Below are 18,281 nucleotides of genomic sequence, written 5' to 3'. Positions count from 1 at the left end.
GCCAATATCAATGTCTCCCAATGCTACCAGGGATGTTACGGCACGCAAAACAAATTTTTGAGGAGCCCGTAAAATCAAGAGCCATCACCCCAAGGGTGGATAAAAAATACAAACCACCACCCACAGACCCAGTGTTTATTACTTCGCAGTTACCACCCGACTCTGTGGTAGTAGGGGCAGCTCGCAAAAGAGCAAATTCACATACATCTGGCGACGCCCCACCTCCGGACAAAGAAAGCCGAAAATTTGACGCGGCAGGGAAAAGAGTGGCGTCACAGGCAGCCAACCAGTGGCGCATCGCAAATTCACAAGCGCTGCTGGCCAGATATGACCGCGCACACTGGGACGAGATGCAACTTCTCGTAGACCATCTTCCCCAGGAATACCAAAAAAGGGCGCAGCAAATAGTGGAAGAGGGACAAACGATCTCAAACAATCAAATCCGCTCTTCACTAGACGCAGCCGATACTGCAGCAAGAACAGTCAACACTGCTGTCACCATAAGGAGACACGCTTGGCTACGCACTTCAGGCTTCAAACCTGAAATCCAGCAGGCTGTCCTTAATATGCCCTTCAACGAGAAACAACTGTTTGGCTCGGAAGTGGATACAGCCATTGAAAAACTTAAAAAGGACACAGACACGGCCAAAGCCATGGGCGCACTCTACTCCCCGCAGAGCAGAGGCTCTTTCAGGAAAACTCCATTTAGAGGGGGGTTTCGTGGCCAACCCACAGACACCACCAGCCAACAATCAAGAACCACACCATATCAGGGTTCCTTCCAAAGGGGAGGTTTCAGGGGATATCGGGGGGGTCAATTCCCAAGGAGTAGGGGAAGATTCCAAACTCCAAAAACACCTCCACCTAAACAGTGACTTTCACGTCACGCAACCCCTTCACTCAACACCAGTGGGGGGAAGACTAAGCCAATTCTACCAATCTTGGCAACAGATTACAACAGACAATTGGGTATTAGCAGTAATCCACCATGGCTATTGCATAGAATTCCACAACTTCCCACCAAACATCCCCCCCAAAACACGCAAAATGTCACAACATCATTTAGAACTTTTAGGACTAGAAGTTCAAGCACTACTGCAAAAGGATGCAATAGAATTAGTACCAGTACAACAAAAAAACACAGGAGTTTACTCCCTGTACTTTCTAATTCCAAAAAGAGACGAAACATTGAGACCAATATTAGATCTCAGGACACTAAATACCTACATCATATCGGACCATTTTCACATGGTCACACTACAAGACATCATTCCACTGCTCAAACAGCAAGATTACATGACCACATTAGACCTAAAGGATGTGTACTTTCATATACCAATACACCCTTCTCACAGAAAGTACCTACGGTTCGTATTCAAAGGAATACATTACCAATTCAAGGTGTTGCCATTCGGAATAACAACTGCACCAAGAGTGTTCACAAAATGTCTAGCAGTAGTAGCAGCACACATCAGGAGACAACAGATACATGTGTTCCCTTACCTAGACGACTGGCTAATCAAAACCAACACAGTAAAAAAATGCGCAAGCGACACCACCTTTGTCATACAAACCCTTCACAAACTGGGGTTTTCCATCAACTACACAAAATCACACCTAGAACCGTGTCAAACACAACAATATCTAGGAGCAACCATCAACACATCAAAAGGAATTGCCACTCCAAGTCCACAAAGAGTGCAGGCATTCCACAAGCTAATAAGTGCTATGTTTCCAAACCAAAAGATACAAGCAAAATTTGCGCTAAAACTTCTAGGCATGATGTCATCATGCATAGCCATTGTCCCAAACGCAAGACTACACATGCGACCCTTACAACAGTGTCTAGCATCACAATGGTCACAGGGTCAACTTCAAAATCTGGTGTTGGTAGACCGCCAAACATACCTCTCGCTTCTATGGTGGAACAGCAAAAATTTAAACAAAGGGCGGACATTTCAGGACCCAGTGCCTCAATACGTTATAACAACAGATGCTTCCAAGACAGGGTGGGGAGCACACCTCAATCACCACAGCATTCAAGGACAATGGGATATACACGAAACAAAATTTCATATCAATTACCTAGAACTGTTGGCAGTATTTCTAGCGTTAAAAGCCTTCCAACCCATAATAACACACAAATACATTCTTGTCAAAACAGACAACATGACAACAATGTATTATCTAAACAAACAAGGAGGAACACACTCAACACAATTGTGCCTCCTAACACAAAAAATTTGGCAGTGGGCGATTCACAACAACATTCGCCTAATAGCACAATTTATTCCAGGAATACAAAACCAACTAGCTGACAACCTTTCGCGAGACCACCAACAAGTCCACGAATGGGAAATTCACCCCCAAGTTCTGAACAAGTACTTTCAAATTTGGGGAACACCCCAGATAGATTTGTTCGCAACAAGAGAAAACTCAAAATGCCAAAACTTCGCATCCAGGTACCCACACCGCGAATCACAAGGCAATGCTCTATGGATGAATTGGTCAGGGATATTTGCGTACGCTTTTCCCCCTCTCCCTCTCCTTCCATATCTAGTAAACAAGTTAAGTCAAAACCAACTCAAACTCATACTGATAGCACCCACATGGGCAAGACAACCTTGGTATACAACTCTACTAGACCTTTCACTAGTACCGCATGTCAAACTACCCAACAGGCCAGATCTGTTAACACAACACAAACAACAGATCAGACATCCAAACCCAGCATCATTGAATCTGGCAATTTGGCTCCTGAAATCCTAGAATTCGGACACTTGGACCTCACACCAGAATGCATGGAGGTCATAAAACAAGCTAGAAAACCTTCCACTAGACACTGCTATGCATCTAAGTGGAAAAGATTTGTTTACTACTGCCATGCCAATCAAATACAACCAGTACATGCCTCTACTAAAGACATAGTAGGATACTTACTACATTTGCAAAAAGCAAATCTCGCTTTTTCATCTATAAAAATACACCTCGCAGCTATATCTGCTTACCTACAAACTACTCATTCATCGTCTCTATTTAGAATACCAGTTATTAAAGCATTCATGGAAGGGCTAAAAAGAATTATACCACCAAGAACACCACCAGTTCCTTCATGGAATCTTAACATCGTCTTAACAAGACTCATGGGTCCCCCTTTCGAACCCATGCATTCCTGTGAAATGCAATATCTAACCTGGAAGGTCGCATTTCTCATTGCAATCACATCCCTCAGAAGAGTAAGTGAAATACAGGCATTTACCATACAAGAACCATTTATTCAAATACACAACAATAAAATAGTTCTAAGAACAAATCCAAAATTTCTGCCAAAAGTAATCTCACCATTCCATTTAAATCAAACAGTAGAATTGCCAGTGTTCTTCCCACAACCAAATTCTGTGGCTGAAAGGGCACTACATACATTAGACATCAAAAGAGCACTAATGTATTACATTGACAGAACAAAGCTAATCAGGAAAACAAAACAACTGTTCATAGCTTTTCAAAAACCACACATAGGAAATCCAATCTCTAAACAAGGCATTGCTAGATGGATAGTCAGATGCATCCAAACATGCTATCTTAAAGCCAAAAGAAAATTGCCTATTACACCAAAAGCACACTCAACCAGAAAGAAAGGTGCTACAATGGCCTTTCTAGGAAACATTCCTATGAGCGAAATATGTAAGGCTGCAACCTGGTCTACGCCTCATACGTTTACTAAACACTACTGTGTAGACGTACTAAATGCACAACAAGCTACAGTGGGCCAAGCTGTACTAAGAACATTATTCCAAACTACTTCAACTCCTACAGGCTAAACCACCGCTTTTAGGGGAGGTAACTGCTTTATAGTCTATGCCAAACATGTGTATCTGCAGCAACATATGCCATCGAACTGAAAATGTCACTTACCCAGTGTACATCTGTTCGTGGCATTAGTCGCTGCAGATTCACATGTACCCTCCCACCTCCCCGGGAAGCCTGTAGCCGTTTAGAAGTAGATCATAAACCTTAAACATCTGAACATTTGTAAATAATTATTAGAAACTCTTATCATACATACATATTCACTCCATTGCATGGGCACTATTTATACCAAACAACTCCATCCTCACCCTCTGCGGGGAAAACAATCTAAGATGGAGTCGACGCCCATGCGCAATGGAGCCAAAGAGGGAGGAGTCCTTCGGTCCCGTGACCAAAAAGACTTCTTCGAAGAAAAACAACTTGTAATACTCCGAGCCCAACACCAGGCAGCGGACTGTGCCAAACATGTGAATCTGCAGCGACTAATGCCACGAACAGATGTACACTGGGTAAGTGACATTTTCATTTTTGAGGCAGTAGCATAGGGTAACTTGTTTAGGCCCAGCAAATCTTGCTTCTTGCACGAGTCTTGTTCAAACCATATGCAGAATACAGGAATGACTCTGGGAGTACAGGATTGTGGTATACCTCTTCACCCGCGGTAAAGGCTAAGAACAGAGCAATTACTTTATATTTTTTCACTTTTAATAAATATATATAAAAGCATAGTTATTAAAACATAGTACATAATAGATATGGGCTCAGTAGTATATGGAGCAGCATTGTTGCTCAAGCCTTTTTAATGTTTTTTCACTTTAAGGAGGAATATAGAGGAAAACGTCCCCATAGTAATGCTGTATAAGAGGAAAACTATACCATCTCTCAAAGATAACCCAGAGTCAACACGATCCCAGTACAGCTCGCACTGGCAGTTCATTCCTCAGTTCCCTTTCCTCGGTTAAGATCCCAAAAAGTGAATCTGCCCATTTTCTTATTTGTTTTTTAAGTGAATTGTAGTGCACTGTCCCACTTCATTTGACATTTGTAAAGTGTCTTAACTTTGAATACATTTTTCTCGCAAATATTTTTTCTCATTTTCAAAGTTTGTTTTTCTTTCTGGAATTGGAGACTTCGAGCATTGGATTGTTATTGATTGCCCACTTAGTGTGCAACCTTCTAAGCTTTTAACACATTTTTACGTTGGCTTCATGTGCCACATGGCATTAAGTGAGAATATAATATATAGTCGTTAGCAATTATACCTTAGTCATGCCAGAATCCCCATCCCAGGATGACTGTTTTAAGGGGTCCAGAAGGTGTCATTCACCTGATTAGAGCTCAACATTCAGGAGTATCAAGAAGAATATTATTACAACAGGCCTCAGGACCCAGATAGACATCCATCCTAGTAGGGATCTCAGATAAGATTATACAGGCTCTATAGGGCAAAGGTGAGCTTGGGCAGGGGGAGCTTTGTATCTCAATGATGGCTAATGAAGTTATGATTCTGATAAGGTTTCTATAGGGAATTAATTTTGTTTGCCCAATCGTTGTGTTGTAATTAGATTAATGTGCTCAAAATTTAGAGCCTCTTGGCCGTTTTAGCTCAGGATCCTCATTCCAAATTCCGAACAGATAATCAGTAAGGGAGGCAAAGATATTCTGAAGGATTTCTAAGTAGCAGGTCTCGTTTTAAGTGTCATTTCTGCCCTTACTACAGAACAAAATACGAATTACTCAAAACTGGGCATGGAGATACAGCTTGAGTCAAAGTAAGCGGTTTGTGGCTTGGTTGAAATATATTCCCTCCACAGCCTTTCTGGTCAGAAGCTATGTTTAAGATCTGCCTCAAGGGGGACCTGGCTTGGATGTTCGGGCTGGACTATTCCTGTTGAAGCAGCATCATGTTTGATTTACATATGACTGCGAGTAATCTGAGTTGGCATGGTGGGTAAAAAATTATGGACTGGGGTGCGGTCTGAGTAATTAATAGTGGCAGGGATTAAATCAAGCATTCCTTTCTGTTACTTTTTTTTTTTTTTTTTTTAATGACTCGAGGGGTGCAATTGCAGCTACTTAGAGAAGCAGCTGGAATGAGACTGGTGCAGGTAGAGAGTGCTAGAGATGGATGTACCCAGAGAGCATGAGCGAGTGAAATGGCTGCGTAGATAGATTGGTATACACCGTATGAAATTGCTGCATAAGGGAATGCTGCATTCAAAGAGAAATGGGTGCATGAAAATGAAAGACTGGAGATAGCTGAGTGAAGAGCAGAAAGAGTTCTCATCCTTCCTTAAACAGCAACATTTTTTGTACAAATTGGACCTATACTTCTGCTTCAGCCTCAATGAGATGTGGGATTCTCAGGGAACAATATTGATTACTACTCTTCAGCATTTGCATAGATCTGTTTGGTCTGATTATGAAGGGTGTATGACATAAATCAACATCAGTTCACAGATGAAGCACAGTTTTTCTAAAAATGTCGAACATTCGAGATGTTACCATCTGAAGTGATTGTATCTCCGGACATGGACAAAGGCCACTTTCTGATATTAACCCTGGGAGAACTGAACTATTACTTTTCTCAACATCCGCCAATGTCAACTTGTCACTATTCAGCTTGCTCAGATATGCATGTATCTCCCCCTTACTAGCATCATCTTTCAAATACCTGTGATTGTAAATGCCACAGACTCATCTGTATCTCCTAAAAATATCCAACACCTCATTGTTTCTCATCTTCTTACAACTGCTGTGCATGCACACGTTAACTTCACTGGACTTCGCAAATGCCCTTGAGCACAGGGACTCCTCTCTTACCTAGCCCATCTCAGTCATTCCTCTGCCAGGCTAGTTCACAAGGTGAAAATATACAACCACATGACACCTATTTTTCACAACCTCCATTTGCTTCCTATCCAAGCTCCTGTTTATATGCTGCACCCTTACTTAGGCTATGCACTACTCCACTTAACCTCATCCCACCTAAATGTACTCCTAACCATATTAAGAGTCTCAAGAGGTGTGAGAAGAAGAAAGGACTTGCTCTTGTTTGAAGTTCAAATTATCCACTTCCAGCAAACAGTCCTTTTAGGAAGCCGCAGTATCTGCCTGAGGTAACTACCTTCTACCCATAGAACATTGACTCCACTCCTGCCTTCAGAAAACCACTAAAATCTAACTTGTTTAAGCAAGTCATAAGTCACTGACTTGTGGTTCCTCCCATTTTCTGAGTCAAAACCATTACTGTCCAGTGGCTGTTGAATTTTTTGTTGACTGTACTGCTCCCATCAATCCTGTGTACTTCTTCGTTACACTTTTGTTATTCTCTGAATCAGTACTTTTCCTTCCCTGCATTGATGTAGCCAAGTTTAATACATTTGATGGCATTTGTGGCTGTAGATGCACATGCTTTGCATACTTCTTCCATCTAGTCTTGCGTCTGGAGTTGTGCAAGTTGCTTTTCTTCTAAGAAGTCTTTTGAGTCACAAGGTCAAGTGACTCCACCTCTCAGTTATGCGCATGGGCATCGACTCCATTGTTAGATTGTTTTCTTTTCACCGTCAGGTTTGAACGTGTGTCTCCACACTGTGCTTAGACTAATCTTTGGTTCTTTACTGTCCTCGACGGTATTGCTTTCGTTCATGCTTTTCCACTTCTACGGTTCTCACAAAAATTGTCAGTTCAGGCTTCTTCGACTGACCGCCCCTCGGGGTACCGCCCTTTTCGCATATCACCAGCTCCATTGAAAATGTGCTTCTGGCGATGGAACACACCCTTCAGACTCTGCCCACGTTGTCATGCAAAATATCCACACACTGATCAACACCTCGTGTGCAATCTGTGCCTTTCACCTGACCACGAAGAAGACTGACAGCGACGCCTTCAAGTTGTTCCGACTAAAGAAGACTCTTTGGGACTGCAGGGCTCGTCGGCTCGAAATGTTGCAGAAGGTCTTGGACAACACTCCCAAACTCCTAGGTGAGGAAAATGCACAGGAAACCACAGAGAAAGGAGGCCTTCTCCACCGAAGATGGCTCAGATGTCTAGGTGAATTTGAAAATGCAGGAGATACCATCTGCCCAACAGGTGAGTACTGTGACCCCTGCTCCATCACCCACACACCCCAAGAAATCTTTGGCTTCCACACTCCAACTATCAGAGGTTGCTAGACCACTGCTGCCTTATGGCCATGGTTGGCTCCGAAAGACTGGTCCGGCTAGCTTACCCTTAGGCCCGGCGCCGAAGATTGCTACAGAGGCCAAGCCTTCAGCATCTACCTCCACTTCCTTGGACCCAGAGCATGTTTCTGCATTAACCAGGTCCTCTGTGCCGGTCAGGTAGCCAACTCCATCTTCCCTCAATACTGACAAAGCCCCACCCTTCTAGACCGAAGACCACTGTACTGAAACCCTCACCAAAAAGACTCCAGACCATCTTTGGCTTCTACATCCCCTGTCGGGCCCATTCTTGAAAAATTATACATTTGCCAGCGAAAGACATAAGTTCAAGTGGGGACTGGCTATATCATTGGGACTCCTTCCTCTCCTCCACCTTTAAAGAGGAAGCTGACTTTTGTGGAGGCATTGTACCTTATCCTTCCTCCCAGGAAGAAACCTAAAAACAAGGCCACTAGCCCTGCCTACCATCCTCCTCCTGCATCACATCCCTCTCCACCTCCACTTCCATACCCCCTCATTCTTCTCACCATTCTCACCTACACATTGCCCACTGGATAGGTCACCTCAGGGAGAGATCACCACAGTCAGACACCGGTGTTGTGGGTTCTCCTTAGTGCCTTGGTTGGACCCTTATTTTAGCATTAAGCCTATAGTCTGTGCCTTCAACACAAACACGTTTTTTTTATTTCATATTTTTTTAGCACAGCCATCTGTCAGGTCATTGTTTTTATATTTTAATCAGCTTCTTCTTTCTGAGAAGACATAGTTGTTAGCGCTCCACATTTTATCAGCCCTTTGCACGCATTTCACTTTGTGCCCTGTTTAAGGCTGTCATGTTCCGTTTGATATTCTAACTTGTGCTTCTGCTCTAGTAGCTGAGGAGCCAGTCTCCATATTTTAGACATATCACGTCAGGCCTGTTCTTAGAACAATGTAAAATCTGTTATATAAACACCACATAGGCATAAGCTGGACAGAGGGCATTTTAGTCATGGCTGTCCTGAGGTGTACAGCATTCCATAGACAGCTTTGCTGATCCTGTTGCTGACTCCTCAGCCAACTGAGATGATTGTCAACTAGAAAACAGACAGGCCCTTGTTAGCCTTTTCAGGTATAGGGTTGGGGTCCTTCTCTTATACCAGGATAGGCAGAAGGGTTACCACTGCTATCCTTTCCGATCTTAGACATAGGGCGTACATAGGAATGACTTAAGCTTTTAGAATCATACAAAGTGGGGTTGTTTTATCTTCTGTAACCTAATGGTAATGATGATCACTGTTTTGTTTCATCTACCTTATTATCGCAGTCCATGCTTTTTATGATCTGATGCAATCGCTTTAGTAAATGTATTGAAATCCATCTTTCATCTTTTATTCTACCTTGGCATGTGTAAACCTTTCTAACTGAGCGATAAGGTTATGATCTGTTCACCAAGACTTCCCTGAGGAGTCAGAATGTTATGTTTAGGTTGCCACCAATCACCTTTACTTCTTAGGGCAGGGTGAGGCACTGTGGGCTAGCCAGGAATCAGGGCGACAGCTTCCAGATGGTGTGGGACTGACTTAGTCACCCGCACGCAGTGGTGCTGCCGCCCTCAAACACACAGGCTTGTTACCATAACAGGAACTGCACAACACGGGGAGGAGGGCTAGAGGGGCCATTAGGTGATGCCACTCCTTGGGACGTATGATATAGATTCCCCCATGCCAAATGACCCAGGTTTATACCCAGCTCATTCCACCCGTCCTGAGAATGAGGTCACTGCTAGAGCCACAGCCTTTCTTAATGTCGAACTGCACAAAGAATCCCTGGAACAGGATTTTCTTTTCCACACTCTAACCTCTACACTCAGGGACACCCAGTTTTTTCCCATGTTACCAGGCATGATGAGGCAGGCCGAGGACATCTTCAAATTTCCCGTCAGAGCTAGGGTCATCACCCCTAGGGTCGACAACAAATATAAACAGTGCTTAATTTGTGCTTGTTGTTTCCGGTGCAGAGCACCAGCACTTATTTTTGAGGGCCAGGGCTTATTCTTCTGCCTAAAGCATTTGCTACGAGCAAAAGACACACATGGGAAAGACGGAAGGGAAAGACGAAAAAGCATCACAAAGGGAGAAAGTAGAAAGCTGCATGAGTGAGCTGAAGGGGCAGGGAGTGGCTTTATATGGATTGAAGAGGCCTGAGGTGGCTTCAGGATTACGCTGCCTCAGTATTCCGTGTTCCCACATTTAATTGCAGCAGACGCGTGTTTAAGAGGAGGGCTTTGGGCACCTGCAAGTTTTTATTTACAAATTAAGCACTGAATATAAAGCAGCACAATCAGACTCCTTATTCATTCGTAGTCAAGTGCCACCTGACTCCCTTGTTGCAACTACCGCACGCAGGAGAGCTAACAGTCAGGTTACAGGGGACACCCCACCTCTTGAAAAGGAAAGTAAGCAAACAGATACTGCTGGAAATAGGATTGCTGTCCAGGCTGCCAACCACTGGTATATCAGCAATTCCCAGGCCCTTTTGGCCCATTATGTTAGAGCCCATTGGGACAAGATGTAGGAACTTTTAAAGTACCTCCTGGAAGAACATAGGAAGATAGGCTAGAAAATTGTTATGGAGGAGTAGGCCATCACAAACAATTCCATTTATTGTGCCCTCGACACTGCAAATTCTGCAGCTAGAGCAATCAATACTTGTGTCCTTCTTAGGGGAGACGCCTGGTTTTGGTGTTCAGGATTTAAACAAGAGGTCCAGCAGGCAGTTTTAAAAATGAACTTGGACAAAGATCCCCTTTTTGGCCAGCAGGTTGATTCTATCCCAGAAAAAGAAGGACATGGCCAAGGCAATGGGAGCATTACAAACTTCCACTCCCAGGGGCTCCTTTAGTCTTCCATTCTACAGGGTTACATACAAGTTCACCTCTGCAGAGGCATCCACCTTTCAAACAAAAACAGACCCAGACCTCTTTCACTGAGAGTTATTATTGAACTAGGGGAAATAACAAGGTTAGAGGCAAGGGTGCCTCCTCACACTGAGCAACACCCACTGCAAAACAGTGACTACCCAATTCTCCCCCCACCCCATACACCCTACTGGGGGCAGCATTGATTTCAGTTTTTTCATTTATTCTCGGAGTACCATCACCACAGACAAACGGGTAATAGCCATTATCCAACATGGCTGTTGTCTGAAGTTCATTACCACACTGCCCAACAATCCACCTGGTACTCACAGGTTACTAATGCAGGAAGTCCAAACCCTTCTTCTCAAAGAGGTCATAGAACCCATATATATTTCATCAAGAAGCTCCAGGGTATACTCCCTATACTTCGTAATTTTAAAAAATGATGGATGTGTAAAATCAATCTTAGATCTCAGGCCTCTAAACAAGTATATCCTATCAAAACACTTTCATATGGTCACTTCACAGGATGTCATTCCGCTTCTTCAACAGGGTGACTTTATGACAACATTAGACCTAAAGGATGATTACTTCCACATACCAATACACCCTTCTTACTGCAAATACTTAAGATTTGTCATAGTTGGCAAGCATTACCAATTGAAAGTTATTCCATTTGGGAATTCTGCTGCACCTTGAGTTTTCACGGTATGCCTGGCAGTCATCACAGCACACCTGTGAAGACAAAATGTTAATGTATTTCCCTACTTCGCCGATTGACTTATCCTCCCCAAGTCTCACCTCCAAGCTCTACAGGTTCAACCTTACTTGGGAACAATCTTAAACACACAGTTAGGCTTAGCATACCCCAATCCTGCTTGGATTCAGAACTTTCAGGCAATCTTACCCCAGTTCCAGATAAACCAGACTCTCACAGTGAGGACCGTGATGCGTCTACTAGGGCTGATGCCGTTCTGCGTTGCCATAGTTTCCCATGCATGATTACACCTGTGTCCCATGCAGCAGTGCCTGGCTCGTCAGTGGTCTTAGTCACAGGGTCAGTTGGAGGATTTAGTGTTGCTAGACCGCCACACTCAGTCCTCTGCAATGGTAAAAACCACCAACCTGTTGAAAGGGCTGCCTTTTCCAGACCGTATTCCCCACATCATTATCACCATGGACGCGTCACAGAGGGGTTGGGTTGCTCGCCTCCAAGACCTAGCAATATAAGATGTTTGGGATGCCAGGTGTGAATCTTTATACATCAGCTTCCTAGAGCTTCAGGCAGCCTACCTAGCACTGAAAGCTTTACTTCATCACCTGCCTCACAAGGATGGACAACATGACAGCCATGTATTGCCCACAAAAACAGTCAACACAACTATAACATCTGTCTAAGACCATATGGAAGTGGGCTCTTCACCACATCGCTCACCTGTCGGAGGAATACCCTCTGGGAGCAGACGACTGCAGCCCTGCTCAGTAGGATGCAGCAACAAGTTCACAAATGAGAACTCCACCCACAAGTCCTCTTACCATATTTCCAAAGTGATAGTTTCCTCAGATAGACCTTTTTGTCACAGCAGAAAACGCCAAATGCCCAAACTTTGCTTCCAGACACCCACACCCACTATCCAATGGCAACGCCTTATGGATGATTTGGTCTGGGATATTTGCCTACGCTTTTCCACCTCACCCAGTTCTTTGCTTCTTGGTTCAGAAGTTCAGGCAAACTTCTCTTACAATAATCCTAGTAGCTTCCCCATTGGCGCGTCACCCTTAGTTCACAACACTCCTAGATCTCTCTGTAGTTCAAAACAAGAAGCTTCCCAACAGGCTGGAACTTCTCATTCAAAATCAAGGAGAAATCAGATACCCAGACCTGAAAAATCTCTACCTCGCAATTTGGCTCCTGAGGTCATAGTTTGGCTACCTTGACTTACCACCAGAATGTATAGATTTTCTCAAGGAAGCACGCAGACCCACCACTAGAGCCTGTTAGGCTGCAAAATGGAAGTGCTTTGTTTGCTATTGTCAATCCAAACAAATTGATCCTCGGAAAGCCATGGTGTAAGACGGTGTCTGCTACCTGCATCTCTTATAGAAAGCAAGTTTAGCATACACTTCCATATGGTTACACTTGCTTGCAGTGGCTGCCTACCTCCAAAACAGTCATCTCTCACTTCTCAAGATTCCAGTCATCTAAGCCTTCATGGAACTACTCAAACGAGCTATTCCACCAAGGGTTCGTCCAGCAGCCCCTGGAACCTTATCATTCTCACCAAACTCATGGGCCCCCCATTTGAGCCCCCTACACGTATGCCCCCTTTATTTTCGTTCATGGAAAGTGGTATTCTTAGTTGTCATTACCTTACTCAGGCATGTTTGTGAGTTCCAGGCTTTAACCATAGAAAACCCCTTTTTCCAAATACATAGAGAGAAAGTGGTTCTTCGCTCCAACTCTAAATACCTACCAAAAATAGTCTCTCAATTTCACCTTAACTAATCCATTGAGTTGCCGTTTTTTTCACCTCAACCAGATTCAGCTGCTGAAAGAGCTCTTCATACACTAGATGTCAAAAGAACACTTATGTTCTACATAGATAGAATACAAACTTTCAGAAAATTTAAACTGTAGTTTTTTCACCACATCATAACGTCAACCCCATATCCAGAGCAGGCCTAGCCAGATGGATAGTCAAATGTATTCAAACTTGCTACCTGAAAGCCAAAAGACCTTTACCTGCTTTTCACAGAGCACACTCCACTCGTATAAAGGAGCAACCATGGCCTTTTAGGAAACATTCCCATAGCTAGCATTCGTAAGGCAGCTACAAGGTCCACACGACAGACCCTCACCAAAACTTAGTGTGTGGATTTTCTAGCACGCCAACAAGCCATTGTAGGACAGGCAGGAGTACGTACTCTTATTCAAACTGTCCAACACCCACAGGCTGGCCACTGCTTCTAAGGAGGAATCTGTGCAGAGCATGTGTATCTACAGCCACACCTGCCATCGAACAGAATGTTACTTATCCTGTTAGCATCTGTTTGTGGCATGTAGAGCTGTGATTTCACGTGCACCCTCCCTCCTCCTGGATGCCTGTGGCTATTGGAGTCACATTATACATTTTCATTTAGCATGATCGCATTACTTACACATACATTACACTCCATTCTAACCTGCCTGCGGTAAAACAATCTAGCAATGGATCGATGCCCATGTGCAATATCACTCAATGTTGTGACTCGAAAGACTTCTTCGAAGAAAAACAGCTTGCACAACTCAGGACCCAACACTAGATGACAGGAGTGTGCAGAGCATGTGAATCTACAATACTGCATGCCACAAACAGATGCTTACAGGGTATCGTATTCCTTTCTTGTCCTCTTGTTCTATGTTAAGTGCTCTTAAACGCTTCTGGTCTTTGTGCTCTATTAAATATATAAAAGGAGTGAAACTGGTGCATGGAGAAGAGAACAGAGCCCAGGAAGTGAAGGAAAAACGTGGAGAACACGGGTGTAAAGAGAACAGGTGCAAAAAGACAGTGCAGAGTGAGAGACAGTTAGTGGGTAGGGCTCTGTGCATGTCTTATCACGTCCTCAGCCACATGCCAGTATGTCTTACTTTACTTTAGTCATAGTGAACCATAAAAGTATAACAAAAACGTCAATGTAAGACACATTGCACACAAACCAGCATTATGTGGTGCAATACTGTGTGCAAAATAATAATTACACTGTTCAATCGGGGGACTAACTCAACAGTTACCTGATAACAAAAACTTCAAGTATCTGTCTGCTATGTTTACAGTGTTCAGGGCCACCAATACAATAAAATTAAAATCACAGCATCGCAAATACAAAAACTACAGAGTAATAAATAACTGTCCACGTAGAGAAAATAAAAACAGAATACTTTTAAGGAAAGTAACACCTACCCATTACTCTTATATGGGAAGCATCTAGTGCTGTGATATGTCTGGTCACCAAGGCCCCTTTAAGAAACAGGTTTAAGAGCCTTTTAGTATAACTGTGATGGCATGACAGACAAGAATGGTTTTAGGGTCAAAGTAGCCCAAAGGAAATGAACAGCCTCCTAATCTGGCCAAGCCTAAATATTGTCAATAAAACCTCTATCCCAAGCATTGAGCACGATCTCAACATATGGTTCCTTCCACAGTGCAGGTTGAGCCTCGAATCAGATTAAGACAGTCCTACAACCTACCCAAGTGATCGGCACAAAGCCTAAGCTCGACATTGATTGATCAGACTAGCAATCCTCCATAATAGCCTTATCTGTCTTCCATAGGGTGGACGTTCATCCTCCCTACAGCAATGTCCCAAGCGCAATTCTCAAGACATTCAAAGGTAATAGAGGGTAAATCGTGGTCGCTCTAAATACTGGGACAGACAACCCCTTCCACAACGTAGGAAAGAAAATTCCTTCTGGAACAAAATGTAATCAATTTTTTAAGTACCCACCCCTCTATTAAAAGTAAAATCGTTCAGCATTGCAGTGCAACCCGTTCAGACACATTGCTGTGGTATAATTTCAGCAGATGGGGTTGCAGAATAATCCTTTTGTTGTCCCTGGTACCAGCAATGATGTCAGGGGAGTCAGATTTGAGTATATATTCTCCTGGACCTTCTGCCATGTATCCCAAGTTTTGTATTGGTCTCTGCAGGGATGTGTTCATGCCAGTATTTCTATTGGTGGGACTGTGCTGAAAGTCACCAGTAAAATCAAAAATATGTAAAATTAAGGTTATCTGTAGAAAAAGAATCTGTCTAAAAATTGATAAGAGCAAAACTTTCAGCTTTAGACCATTTTAGATAGAAAGGCTAGATTATCCCATTGTTTGTAGGGATGTGCAGTATAGAACAATCAGGGGTGGTTTTAAACCAATCGGATAACCCTGCATGTTCCTTTTCCATCCCCAGAGGGTGAGGTAGGGCCAGAGAAATAAATAAAACCATCACATAATATATCATTTGGGGTCCATGTCTCCTGTAGTATAACTGTCATATGGAGTGATGAAATCCACCCAGTTCTTCTCTCGAGGTTTAGCAGCAATCCCTGCTATATTCCAACTCAGCATCGTAACCCTTTTATCTGAGTGGGATGATACCAACGGTGGCTTTGCTATGGGGTAGTCCTCCCCCACCCCCACCACCAACCCATACTTCTTGGCCATGGGCCACCCATTCTACTTGTCGGGAAAACAATAGTTTGTAAAACAAATAGGCTTTGCGTCAAACTTGAAGTGTAACCAATGAGTGGCATTACTCATTAACTGTTTGGTACTCTGTCACCTGGGGTCGGAGTCTTGGGACATTAGAATAACAATATAAAGGCATGCTGCTGGTGGAAATTGACACACAGACGTGCTACCCCTAGTACTATCCAGGGCTGGATTGTTTAAACAGTCAGCCGAAGGTTGGAATTGGTTAGGAAGCTAGGGACGTCATTTAGCTGAGGGCGCCTCAGGTAATGGTACAGGTTGCATTTGGCGGGAAAAAGTGCAGGTGCACAGTGTGGCCTTTATAATTCCTATGGATAATCATGCCTGTTGGCTGTACTTTCAAAAGTGGTATCAGAATTTCCCCTACTACATACTACAATCCCTGGTCCCATAATCTGTGACCTTTGCTTTCAGCAGCTGCTAGACGGTCAAGTATTGGAAGGAGGCAGGCAGATAAAATAGATCTGAATAAATCACACATCCGAGTAGAAACATCATTGCCATCAGGGAGCTGTTGAGGAAGCGAGGAGAGTAACAAAGTTGCAACAGTGATTGGTCTGCCACAATATCCCTTGGTCTTATATGTTTCCTTCGTTTCTTGTTTAGCAGGGGGTGAACTTGGCCGCAGGAGGCAAAATCAGAAGCCATTTGCGACGACCAGGTTGAGATAGGTGGAGTTGACTATTAGTTAAATTACATTCAGGGCTACTACTGAGCCCCTCCTGCAGATAAGTCTATGAGGGTAGTATGTGGGTACAGATCGATGCTGTCGGCAGCGTGTGAGAGCCACCGCTCCACAAGCTGTATTTCTTAATCTGTGACCCCCACTGTCTGCTCGATGAAGCCATCCAGGGTAATTTTTTTTTAACTTCAGTTGAATTGGATGCCCCCAACTTGCGTTTGCCCATGTAATAGTTTCCCACACTTGTCGATCAAGATCTGTGTGTATTTAGTCACAAACAAGCTGTCATCACAATAGCTATAATTGTAAAAGGCAGTGGAAAAGTCTTTGTGTGAACCCAGTAAGGATGCCAATCGCACCTTAACAGCTAAAGGATAAGCTCATGGTGTAGCCAAAAATGCCCGAAACACGGGGGGGGGTGCTGGTCCGGCTTCCTCCAGTCGATGGCGAGCAAAGACTGACCCAGCCGTCTCCAGTGCAGTTGGTAGATAAAAAGTGCTTAACAGCTCTCCAGGATGACAGGGTCTCCTCCTTCCTCCCCTTCGTTGTCCTCAAGGGTTTCTGGGACCAGTACTCCCTTGCTGTAGTGGTTGATGGATATCCATGTTATATATGACAGCCAAATCAATTTTTTACATTTTTGGCAACAGCTTTTTGCATACTTTGAGTTTTGTTACCATACTTACTGTGTTAAAATTATTAAACGGCGAGCCCCAGAATCAAATATGCTGTTGACTAAATTCCTGGTACTGACTATTCATATAACACATTGCATGTAGTGAGTTGGCAGAGAGAGAAGTGAAGACCGATGGAGAGAAACAGAGAGGACCGGTGATGCAAAAAGTAGGAACAGAGTGCAGATGTAAAGAGAGTGGGTGTTGAAAAGAAACTCAAGAAGTTAAGTAGTGAGTAACTGCTGCAAAGGCGTAGCTAGAAAATGGAACAACACCATTACTCTCAAAAAGGCTCTCTAACCTATTTCCACAAACAATTTATGTTCGCAGCAAATGCACTACGCTCTAAACCAGACATGCACTCAGTGCATGGCCCCTTTTTCCAAACAAAAGTTTACTTACACCTGGGATATTTGGCAGTAATCAAAAGGTAGAAAATGAATACAGTTTGAGCTATTGGCCTTGTAAGCATTTGTATTAAGTTATTTCTAACTATATTTTACTTTGCCTTTTTGTCCTGATTCAGGTAATGCAAGTCCCCGCTATATAAGATGCACTTCTTACAACTTTCCTGCCACCTCAGACATGGCAAAGCAATCCCAAGTGCCGCTTGCTGCTGTCATCAAACCACTTGCCATCCTACCAGCAGACGAGGTAAGAAGAAAGTATCAGTGAACAGTATGATAGACGGATTTTTATTTATTTGGAGAGATTGCATTGTAATGGACTGAAACAAATTAACACCATTAGCTGATAATCAGAATGTTAAGGATGCTTATATTTCGT

General features: G+C 43.5%; 1 protein-coding gene across 2 annotated transcripts in view; it reads left to right on the top strand.

Annotated features, from left to right (window-relative positions):
- Nucleotides 1-18,281, top strand: part of SEC24C (SEC24 homolog C, COPII coat complex component) — a 1,280,009-nt gene that overhangs the window by 314,819 nt on the left and 946,909 nt on the right. For both annotated transcript variants that reach the window (XM_069240542.1, XM_069240541.1), the window contains one exon: nt 18,022-18,149. In XM_069240542.1, the coding sequence (XP_069096643.1) occupies nt 18,022-18,149 (128 nt within the window). The remainder of the gene's footprint in view (nt 1-18,021; nt 18,150-18,281) is intronic.

Source organism: Pleurodeles waltl, chromosome 6 (genome assembly GCF_031143425.1).
Source record: "Pleurodeles waltl isolate 20211129_DDA chromosome 6, aPleWal1.hap1.20221129, whole genome shotgun sequence".
Lineage (NCBI taxonomy): Eukaryota > Metazoa > Chordata > Amphibia > Caudata > Salamandridae > Pleurodeles > Pleurodeles waltl.
This window is presented reverse-complemented; position numbering and strand designations above follow the sequence as displayed.